The sequence below is a fragment of the Austrofundulus limnaeus genome, unplaced genomic scaffold (genome assembly GCF_001266775.1).
Source record: "Austrofundulus limnaeus strain Quisiro unplaced genomic scaffold, Austrofundulus_limnaeus-1.0 Scaffold0, whole genome shotgun sequence".
Taxonomy (NCBI): Eukaryota; Metazoa; Chordata; class Actinopteri; order Cyprinodontiformes; family Rivulidae; genus Austrofundulus; species Austrofundulus limnaeus.
In genome coordinates, this window is record NW_013952402.1 from 1,576,685 (window position 1) to 1,589,033 (window position 12,349).

At 36.6% G+C, this 12,349-nt stretch overlaps 1 protein-coding gene across 20 annotated transcripts in view; it reads right to left on the minus strand.

Annotated features, from left to right (window-relative positions):
• LOC106516126 (neurexin-1a) overlaps positions 1–12,349 on the minus strand; it is a 301,025-nt gene that overhangs the window by 270,403 nt on the left and 18,273 nt on the right. For 6 of the 20 annotated variants that reach the window (XM_014008248.1, XM_014006836.1, XM_014007634.1 and 3 more), the window contains exons 3-6: positions 8,550–8,567; positions 7,461–7,490; positions 6,770–6,781; positions 6,239–6,286 (exon numbers count right to left, since the gene is read on the minus strand). In XM_014008248.1, the coding sequence (XP_013863702.1) occupies positions 6,239–6,286; positions 6,770–6,781; positions 7,461–7,490; positions 8,550–8,567 (108 nt within the window). The remainder of the gene's footprint in view (positions 1–6,238; positions 6,287–6,769; positions 6,782–7,460; positions 7,491–8,549; positions 8,568–12,349) is intronic. The other 14 variants (XM_014008086.1, XM_014007308.1, XM_014008166.1 and 11 more) reach the window with 10 other exon arrangements.

Here is a 12,349-nt window from a genome sequence, read left to right on the forward strand (position 1 = left end):
GGTCTAAAGTGTGTGTATATATAGGTGGACTGGATGTAGACGGATGGAAAGGCTGCTACTTTGAGAGCTGCCGTGAGGCCTGAAAAAAAACAATAAACCAGCGTTGTTTGCTGTAAAGCCATTTAAGAGTATGACCTTATTTCTACACCACACCTCTCAGTGTAACAAACACTTTCACAAAAAAAAATTTCCAAGTTAAAATAATAATATTAAATACTGACTTTTGACCAGTGTTTTGTATGTATATGCTAAACTAAAATTTACAAGGTTTGTATGCCTGAGTCACTTTCCCTGATATTTCACATCATAAAGAGGCAGATAACTGCTTGTATGAAGGATTGTTATTAACTCTACATGTGGCCTTCAAAACTGATCTGAATGAAGACCCTCAGAAATAATCACTCAGCGCTGCCTTTAATGAAGCACAGCTTGCTTTTAATTATTGTGATACTATTTGCTATGGGTTACAAATAAAATTGCTACTTTATATTTACTTACTGTCAGGCTAAAACTTAGAAACTGTAATCCTACTGGATTCAGTGAAGATGAAAAAAAAAAACCTCACTGACAGTCTTTCAGGTTTCACACAAAGCCAGAAAAGCAACGCTGATTAAACTCACACCATATTGTGTCGCCTGCTTGTTAAAATAGTTGACATGTCCTAACAAGTTAGACTGATACTTAGCTGCATTTATTAAAAGTGCCTAATTACAAAAAGCATTCCTAAGTGAAATCCTTATTTAACTGCTTTTCCACTTTAGCTTTCCTTTGAGCTTTCATGAAAATAATCAGCAATGAGTACACTGAATTATTCAAATTGAAGTTTATGGGTAATATATGTTTCACTTGCTTGTTGGATTTCTGCCGGCATATTTTTTTACACACATACACTATGTTGCCTTAATTTGGCAATGAGCAAGTTTTAGTAAAATAAATAAATAAATTTTAAAAATCAAGCATTTTTTGGATTAAAACAAAATCATGCACATGATTAACCACTGGGCCATGCAAAAATGCAGGATATAATAAAATATTTTAAATATGCTGTTTTGTTTTTGTTTAATAAACTTAATGGTTTCTCGCACAGAAGCATAAGAAAATTATTTGAAAGAAGGTGCATTAGAAAGACTGTTTTATGTGCAGAGGACTATTACATTTATCAATATACAAAATATGCTAAACATTTTCTTTTATTTAGTATTTTATTTTTTCACAAACACTTTGAGTTTTCTCCTCTTATAGAAAATTTTGGTTTTAGCTCTGCTTAAAGTGATGCATATTCAAATGTCTTAGATGATTCCAGTTTCGACAACTTGATCCCACAGTTGCCAGAATTAGACACTCAGTCACTTAAAGCAATGGCCACAAACACAGGTAACAGGGTTGTYTTCAAGCAGATCATGTTGCATTTGCTGAGACAAAATTAAATACACATTTTTTAAAATAAATTACTCCAAAATCAAGAAAATGTTATTTTTACTACACGAGTTGTAGTACWGCATGTTGGGCCTATTTTAATTTCTTTTTTTCATTAACAAAGATCATCAACTTTTGCATTAATTTGGAAAAAAAATTTAATGCACTTATCTTAAAGAAAGTGAGAGGTTAAATATCACATTTGGTGCTTCCAGCAAAGCTTTTTCACTGACTTTTTTTCTGACCTGAACACACTCCAATGTCACTTACTCACTGAGCTGTGCTGAATCCCACCTTAAGTACTATCCATCACTGCACCATGCCATAACAAGTACAAACATAAGCACAACTTCGTACAACAGAGCTCCCTCCTCAAGGTTAAAGGAACATGCACTGAATTAAGTGAGACTCAAAAATGAGCTGAGCTTATGTATTACTTTCTGAATATATTGTACTGCATGTTCTTTGCAATGTAGGCATTTAATATTATATTCTAAAAGTACTAATAAACCAATATTTAAAAAATAATGAGGACGATGCCCCTGCATTGTGCAGCTTGCTGATAAAACACAAACATAAACCCTGTTTCAACTGTACTGACATTTACTGCTAACACACACAACCCACAGCCAAGTTGCACATGTGAGAACATGACTAATTTTCACACCCTGTTAGCTCCCATAATGGCTGTGAAAGATTCACGTTTCATAATTTCATATTCCGTTTCCCCCCGTCAGCTCACGTGTAAACCGTCTATGACAGGAAGCTACAATTTGAAGGCATTCGCAGTCTTTCTAAATCTGTGACAACCGCTTAAGTCTCTGATGTGCCAGGTTTCTGCAACGTAAACGTGCAAAGGAGCGTTGCGTTTGGAACATCTATTTCATTTGACGTGGAAAATGTAGCACAACGTGCACAAACACAATGGCAAACCAGTTCACCCGCGCACCTCGCGGAAAATCCCCTGGAAAGCGCACCGCGTGATGAAAAGGACACTTTCCATGTTTAGAAACTGAAAGCAATTACATTATGAAGTACACTAATTTAGAAACAGCCCAGTTTTACCTGTAAGCCTGTCTGCACAAGCTGTAGTTCCTCTTAAGCCGCACATGGCAGTTTAGTGTGATGACATCAATTAAATACCCGAGCGATTTGTGCGCCAGTAGTATTCTGACTTATCCCTGTGTGTGTCCTGCTCTTTAGAGCCAGGACGGGAACAAGCTTTGAGAAACACACTGTTGGTGTGTCAGCTGAAAGCAGCCACACATAAAATCATGTCCTCAAAGGGCTCGCCATCAAACAGAGGATAAACCAAACAAGTGGTTAACGCGACACAGGAGAACCTTGGCAGGGGTAACAATACACAAAAATCTCCCAGCGTTAAAGCGGACAATGAATACAGGCTCGGTCACCACTTCCAGTTTTAACACTCATGTGGGGATACGTGTTTATGACCACACTCTACATTTACTGGACTGAGCGGGTGTTTTGCACTGTAAAGCTCAGGGGACATCTTACCGAGGCCCAAATTAGAAGCAGTGGAGCATGTATGGCAGATTTGTGCCTTATCACTGTTACTTTACTCTCTCCCTGTGGCTTTTCCACAAGTTAGGTGTTTGTTACAAGGTGGAGGAAAACTTTACAGTACAGATAAGAAAAACACAATTCAGCCTAAAGTGTGGTGAAAACAAAACTGACACTTTTTCACTTGGGTAAATAATTAAAACAAATGGGAAAAAAAATCCCTTTTCATACAGGTTATGTAGTTTGAATCCATATGAACCTGTTTGTGTACATTTACCTTACAGAAAGCAGTCATTGCCATGCTAGAAATATTTACCAAATGCCAAACAAGTTTTGACACAACAGATCAGCAGCTGCGTTTCCATTGCAAATGTGTGCAAAACTTTGTCGATATTTTGTTAATGTCGAAAAAACACAGTTTCGTAATTGCAGTGTTTCCATTAAGTAAGAAATGCTATTAAAGTCACACGTGAATATGCTTGTTCTCGCGAGAAGTCATTACAAACATGGCGGCAATAGATGTAAACACATAGCATATTGCTATCACGACACTAGCGCTCATCATCAGAGGAGACATCGGCGTCTTATCGAGGCTTTGGAGTGACAAGCCCCTAATACTTGGGAGTGGCTACGTATGCTGTATTTTTGGGAAAATGTAGTCGATGAGTTTAATACTTTCTTTTACAACTTCGGTGATTTTACCACTACTTTTACTTCCTGTTATCTTCTTCTTCGTCTTTTTCACCAGTAGAAACAGCCGGTTCTTGATCACGTGACTCCCGTGATGCGAAAAAAGGGTTTCCATTGCAGTTTTGCGAAATACACCAATTTCGAAACGGCCGAAAAGCCACCTCTTCCTAGTGCAAAAACATTTGGTCGAAAAACATATTTTTTTTTTTTCAAAATTGATGTGTTTCCATTGAGCAAATTTATTTTCGAATTTCTAATTTGTGCATTTTCATGGTCACTGGAAACGCAGCTATTCACAAATGGTTTATTAGGATTTGTCAAAACTTGACGGCGGCAAAATAAAATCTCGTTTTTTGAAGTCATCCATGGAAGTCATTTTGCTTTTAAAATAAAAAAACACATCTGCTGTATGTCTAATGCAAAAAAAAAATGTAAGCATCCATTTTCAAAACAATAAGCAGGGAGAAGAGCTGAGAAAAACAATCCCACTTACCTTAGAGGATGACACAACTGGGTTTTATTTTGCAGTGTTTATGTGTGTAAAATCTCTATGCTCAGTAAGAAGTCTAAGCTCCACATAAGGCAAGCTAAGCTTTGATTGTGGTTCGGCTATCTGCAGCAGCTGTCTATAAATCAGCCCTCTGATGAGATGATTGTGTGAATGTTTATGTGTGCAAATCATACGCATGTAGTTCTATATATCACCCAACTCCGGTGCCAATTTATGGTTTCCTCATCCAAATCCTTGGACTCAAGAGGTTGTGTGGGCAACCTCAATTTCTATTGCAATTTCAGCACGAGGCGGTCTGAATTATCAGTGTGTAATGTCAACACATTTTGATCATGGACACTATAAGTGCCTCAAATAGAGAAACTCCTGCTTGTTGCATCCAAATAAAAGCAATCAAAATCCTTATGATTTAATTGATTTTGGAAAAAAAAAGGCCAATCTTCCTGCACAGCCTACTCTAGCCAAGCCAAGCATGCATTCAGAGAACCGAGGTTACCGTACTGACTAATGTTTTCTTATCAATAAATCACATGCCGGCAGGAAGATGGCAGTAAGTGTAATCACTTGAGGAGTCGTCACCTCTGCTCCATGAACTGGTCCGGTTAATAAAATTCACAGCGTGCACAAATGCAGAAACCATGAATTGGCTGTTAAAATTCAGAGCAGCAGAAATCCGATATATGTCAGAAAACACAAACACAAAGCATTTCTCATGGAGTACATCGAGTGAAAACTTACCTGCTGAAATGATGCTTCAAGCTTGCATGAACAGATACAGTATAACATGTATATTGCCAGTGGTGGGCAGCAGTCCACTAAAGCGCAAATCTGCTAATTGCTAATATTTTGTTTGCGCTTTAGCGGTCTTACTAATTTTTATAATTCATTAGCGGATTTGCGCTTTCTAAAATTAAAATGCAGTGCCYCTAATAACCAATTATCTACCAGTCATCATTATCTTGAACAGCGAAAGATATGGTTGTCAATGAATCACAACACACGTGATCTGTCCAACAGCACCCCTCCTAGATAAACACACTTATTGGAAACATATACATCCTTGCTGACTGTTGCTCTCGGTCACATTCTGATTTCCCACAATGCTTTGTGTCTGCTTACATAGCAAGAAGACAAAGTTTAGTACTCCCTTTCCCAGCAAAAACAGTAAACGTTTGTAATCCATACTAAAATTTTGTATGCATTGATTTATTTTACTTTACAATCGGAGCTCCTTTTTTAAAAAAAGAAAGTTTAAACGCTGGAGCTCAACACTTGACGTAATTGGTCGAAGCAAGCCGCCAACGGGGCTAGACAGACATCTAGTGGTCAACTAGAGCAACTACATGGAAAACTTTTGTTTCCCGTCACAAATCAAATCCATCATGTACCCAGAATGCATCGCTTCAGTTTTCCAATAAACAGTTTTAAAATTGCTTTATTGATGCTTCTTTAATGAAAAATCTACAACAAACAAAAGAAAAATACAAAGAAGCAGCTGAACTAGCAATCCTCAACAACTTTTTTATTTTTACACCAGGAGCCAAAGTTCTGTTTCATGAAATCACATCCCCATCAATTGGCACTTGTAGTATTAAACTGTACAAGGGTTCATACAGTTGGCAGTGTTGTACATATATTGTACATGAATTGTTGCTAGCTATTAAGTGTCRAATTGAACTTGCACTTTAAAATTAGCTTCTGCTAATTTTTCTATGGCATAAGCGTTTCTGAAGTTGCGGACCTAAATATTTATATAAGCGATTCAGAAATTGTGGAGCTAATTTTTGAGTTAGCGCTGCCCACCACTGTATATTGCATAAAGTTGCTAAATGACAAAAGCTTTGGTTCAAACTAAAGCTGGTGACAAAGCCATAAGAAACAAAATCAAATAGAAAYTGATCTCAAAATGGAAATGGGTTACCTAAATGCCACAGTGACCATCACTACTTTTTAAAAGTAGCTCTGTGGGCATCGTTAAAGGTTATTCTACAAATGGCCATTCACACATAGACACTGAAGTCTAACAGCATTACTATATGCAGACCTGATCAATTTAGATTTACTGCAGTAGTTAACATGAAAGAATCAAAGATTTACCTTGTATGCTCAGCAGGGACCTTACAAGCCAAGGTGTCCCTCTCTGCCCTGAGGAGGAGAGTCAAATGGGAAAAATCAGAAGTCCACTTACCCCACAGAGAGAAGAGGTGAGGATCACAGCCAGGATGAGAGGCCCAAAACACTATGATCAAGCCTCACCAGCAATTTCAAAAACCCATGAGTTCCAAAAAAAAGAATGAAGTGTAATTACCCTGCGGGTGCAGGTTGTGTGCTTAAACTAGGGCAGCATCTATTGCATTCATACATCTAAATGAGTCTAATTCATGGTTCCCATGCATCAAGCAGAAAAGAGAGACAGGTGACACAGCTTGGYCGTGTGAATGCAAAGCAAGAGCAGCACCTACCTTAAAAACTTTTTATTTTTATTTGTTGAAAAAGAAACTTGGAAAAAAACTAAATGCCGATGGCTTTATATACATCGTTCAAACACYAGTATATAAAGCCACTAATCTTATAGAAAAGTTCAATAAATTTTGAAAAATAAAATAAAATAAAATAAAAATGTAGTACCTTTACTTTTACCTATGAGATTTGATGAAATGTTCCATGAAGAAAGCAGATTCCAGACAACAGAAGGGAGGAACAGAGGAAGAGGAGACACCGATAAGTGTCATTGTCACATTAGAGGACATAGGACAGTTGAGAYAGGCTTGATGGCTACAAATATGTGTGAATACAAATGGAAGGCTATATTGTGGAGTGGAAAAAGAAAAGAAAAACATCCCTGCTCTGCTGCACCATGAGAATATACAGTTCCACACAAATGGAAGGATGTCTGGACAAAGCATCTGTGCAGATGCTCTCAGCATGCATTACAGAAATGAGTTCAGATGAGGATTAGCTTAAAAAGTCAGGAAGCTATTTTCCACCCGCCATGTATTACATCCAAACAAGACTAATGCAAGTTTCCCTTTACTTCAATCACCACCCATACAGCAAAGTAAGTACCGTAAATGTGAATAATTAAAAAGAAAGAACTTATGGAAAGAAGTGGCATGGCTATTCAGCGGCGCATGGACTCGAGAGCCAGGTGAAAAAAATAAAGACTGAAAGTCAAGAAAAGTCCTTCAAAATAAGAGAAACAGCAGCCCATATCTGAAGCTTCAAGCCTGCACAGGAGTTAGTGACAAACACATTTCTTAGCGCAACAGAAGCAGAGGGATCAATGGAGGAATGACGGGAAAAGGAACAGAGCCCATACCTTGGTCGCCCATCATCAGGTGTGCCAGACCTTAAAGGAAAACAAGAGCACAGTCAGCAGAGAACAAGGGATCACGGGAAACTGTGTCACACTGACATGCAGGCATCTCTTTCAGAGTAGATGTCTGTGTTACGATAAGGGGAGTCGGGGTACGGGAAGAAAGTGGGGTAGAGATCAAGAGGAGGACAAACAAACAGGGTCAACAGGATGAGCATCGAGTCAACCCGAGCAGGTCGCGATGCATCATCAGCAACTTACACAGCAGTCAGAAACTGAAATTCACGTTGACCTTTCACCTCTGTAAGACCATCCCAGCAGATTTCTTTAATAGTTATAGCTAACCACAAGTTATTTTATAGTTTGGCACCAACATCACTGCTTTTATTGGTAAGTGGCTCTTTTTTTTTATTAAAATAAAAAGAGAAACATCAGGAGATTAAAGCTTAAAAGTGTGAATAAGTTTTATAAGGTATGCAGCTTCTTGTTCATCCTTGTCCATTGTCGTTGGATTGATGCTTAACATTAATTACAACCAGTCTACAAGGAATTTTAATGGAAGAATAGTGATTGTTCTTGTGAATAATGAGCTCATTTTGTGTAAAACGTTTGCAAAAAAAGTAAGGTCTCTGTCTTCCAACGAATAACAATAACGCTCTGCACTCCCAAAACTGAAAAACTGGATCAGCAGTGAAATAAGCAGAATTCTGCATTTATTAAAATCAGGGATTTTAAAATAAATGTATTAAATTAAATATATGTATTTTATTTTAGCTTATTGTCGCAAAAATTTTTTATCCTCTTAAATCTTTACTTTTTATTAGTTTTTGTTATGTTTATACGGTATATGGAAATTCCATTATAATATCTAAGTAAATACTTTGGTTATGATTTTTAAGACAAATAAAAATTAAATAAACCAATTTAATATGAAAAATACTTTTGGAAGAAACTCAAGAATTTATCACACTTACCAGTCCAGTTCCGACAGCACCATCACCATTCACAAAAAAACATTTGTTGACATTTATCTGAGAAGCCTGGGCTATGAGAGCATTAGATGGAGTTCCAATGGACGATGAAAATACCCACCTTCAGTATAGTTGTCTTCTGGATGCACAGGCAGGCAAAGAGAGAGAAAGGAAGATATTCATTAAGCAGCATGCAGACGAGTACTGGCCATTGCATGTTGTCACCATGCAAGGCATTAAACATCACATGCAAGTGACCTACTGTAAACCCTGCTTAGGAAATACAGGTCTGTAACAATTTGTGTCCCCCCACCCTTTCTTTCTGGTAATACCTGACCTAGTATACAGGACAGGTTTGAACCTGCGGCACTGATTAAATATAAAAAAATGGATCTTAAATCTGGCATTTTGTGTAAATAGTACTGATTGAACGCCATTGTAAGATGAGGAAATAAACAACGTAACATCTTCTAACTGCTTCATTCTGTTCTTTTTGGCTGATTTAACTTTTAGTATTTGCCTCAATAAATTATATGTACAGATTTATGTTCCATTTTTAATTAAAACCCATCCTGTGTGATGTAATCCACTGAAGGAAAAAAAAAAAACAAAATAACTGCAAGAAGTAAAGCCTCTGATGTTTCAGAACAGGAAGATTCTGTCAAAGTGACAAATCCCAAGATCAGTATTTTGGCAGTGGGAAAGGAGATTGCTTGCCAAATGAAATGACCCGAACATTAATTTTGTAAGTAACTGTGCATTTTGTGAACGTGAGATTATGTCTCTTTACTAAAAGAGACAGTTGCATGTGGGTGAAGTAATAGCAAAAAGGTGAATTAAGTATTTTGCTAATGTTGAGGAAAAATGACAAAATGATGTGGCTGAAAACACACTAAAAATAGAATTAGTACATATAAAGGCTAAAATGCACTGCCCATTATAGGAACTCAGTCAGTTTGAATGTCGAACTGTAACAAATGACAAAAATAATATGCAAAACATAACAAAAAGACTAACAAAAAAGTTATTCTTTATTTGATTTCTTTCTTTAATTTTGCTTTTGAAAATGACAAACAGAAAAAAAATCATGAAAGCACTAGCATGCAACATCCAATTCACACATAAAAAATTTTATATTTGTGGTGTAATCATCCCAGTCACTAACAGCATGCAAACCAGACTGGGGTCAATTTTTACACCAAAATAAAGCCCTACCTCTTCAGAAAGGGTTTGTTCCTACATTWAGGAGATTTTATTGTTGACCCAAAAACTTACCATAACCGCAGGTTTCCTTTCCAAAACAAACACCATGCAGAAAGCAATCCAAATCACCACTTTGTCCACAAAAAAACAAGCATTTACTCACAGTGATTTGGTGAGATTCAATCCTGTTTACATGACTTCTTAATTTACAACAAAAATGTTTTAATATGCCCAATGAACACAGCAGTACCTCATTTATCTAAGCCCTTTGGAACAAAAATGCAAACAAATAGGCTGAATTAATTTACTGGATGTAGAAAAGTTATAAAATTTGTGCAAACGGGGTGTCAGTTTATTTCTTGCAAAGAATCACAGGGCTGCTAGATAAATAGGTTGTAAACACAAACATGCATGCTGTTTCAAATATCTATTTTTTTCTGTTAATGATACAAAGCACACAGCTTTGAAAAAAAAAGCATTGTGACAAAGCAAGCATGAAACTGGCATCTGCAAATGACCAAATGAGAAATGAGTAAAAACACTTGCTGAAGTGATGATTTAAAATATAATAGTAATAATACTTTTATTACAATTATGGTTTTGGAATTTTTTTTTTTAGATTCAGTTGTAATTTTCAATGTTATACCTTTAAATTTAATGTTCTGAAGAAATTTATTGGGGTTTGGTTACTGATCTTAATTACACTACACATGGTATAGTCTTATTATTAGGAGAACTGTAATATCTGTTAAATGTGATCATGTTGCTTAAATTGATGATTTTATGTCGATACATGCCTGAACATTCAACACTTAACTGAACCGTTAATCTTCATTAGGTCAGATTATATTGTCTGAGGACACGGCTTGAGCAATGGGAGGGGCCCCATCCTGATGATGTAATAAAATAGGCGGAGTCATGTCCTGAAGTTTCTGTTATATTGAACTGACTTACGGAAATACAGGGTCTGAACGCAGACCAATAAACTGCCTCCAGACTGAGCTGCTCTGAGTGGGTTMTATGAACTCTTTCACATTCAATTTCCAAGCATTGGTACGTTCTCGGTGTGGTTCAAACACATGAAGTGGTAAACGAACATGCTTAACAATATTTTTCTTTCAGTTCTACATTTAAATTTTGTTTTGAGGAATAGTTTAGGTAATTATTGATTTACTATGGTATCCTGTCATCAGATTAAACCATGATTTATGAGAGCAATCAATAATTACACTGCAAAAAATGTCCACCTAACCAAGTTTTAAAATCTTATATCCAGCCAAAAATTATTTGTGATCTTGTTTTGAGACTGATTTACTAAACAAGAACTGATTGTGTAAGAATAATAATCTTGTTTTCAGAATGTGTAAGATTATTTGTCTTGTTAGTCTGAAAATTTGACTCAAATTAAGTCAAAACTTTTTGTCAATGGAGTAAGAAAGTTTTACTTGGTAATATTCTCGAAATACTTGATTTGACTCAGTTGTTCCTTATTTTAAGAATCTTACCAAGTAAAATTTTTTTACGACACTGGCAGAAATTTTTGACTTCATTTGAGTCAAATTTTCAGACTAACAAGACAAATAATTTTACACATTCTGAAAACACGGTTATTATTCTTACACAATCAGTTCTTGTTTAGTAAATCAGTCTCAAAACAAGATCAAAAAGACGTTTTGGCTGAATATAAAATTTTAAAACTTGGTAAGATGGACWGTTTTTGCAGTGTATCTATCCTGTTTGCATAGTTTTATTGGCATAAGAAATGTATTTCAAAAAAAAAATAAATACAAACCATACAAAACCCTCTCAGTATGTTAAACCCAAAATGGTAACAAACTGCCAGTTTTTTAATATAATGTAACAAACCAAGCTGACAAAATCCATGAATGTGAGCTGGTAAAATATTCCACCACAACCATTTTAGCAAATTGTGTGTTCAGTAGTGTGGCCATTTATCCTGAACTGAACTTTATCCAATCTTCAGAGGGCCACATGGAATGAAATTTCTTCCTTTCTTTTTTCAATGAAAAGKAGCTTATCTTTAACAGCAGTATCACCTGACAAGAACCATTAAAACAAGCCCCTATCATTCTCTCTCTATTACTCATTCTCTCTCCCTCCTCCTACCCCCCCCCCCCAAATGTACCCAGCTGGTTAGGTTCTAATCCAGAGTTGTAAATCCATTTAATCCCCTTGACAAAGTGATCCCAGTGCTATTGTGCTGGTAACACTACACCAAAATGCACTCAACTGTCTATCAGACAATCTGCATCTCTGATAGTCTTGTATCGTCATGTTGTGCACACAGTGTAGCCTGTGGCTCAAGCCATACGATCGTATCAATGTTGAAGTTGAAGCATCACTGAATGAAACATCTGGTGTGTGACAGCGGAAAGAAAACACATCGCTGAAAAAAAAAAGATCTATAAATTGATTTKTTTTCTCCTTTCCTCTTTGTCTTGAGCAGAGATATTTGTGGCCCTAAAACACAATCTTGACCCCGTGACTGTGAACTTAATAACTGTGACAATTGTTTAAAGCCAATGTGACACAGCAGACACACACACACAAAAAAGAGAGCCACTCTTAGTCCACTCCTGAACGTCACAGTAGCTACCCTCAGCCAGCTGGACAAAATGCCAACACGGGCAGACTCAGACTTATCCACACACACACACACACACACACACACACACACACACACACACACACACACAC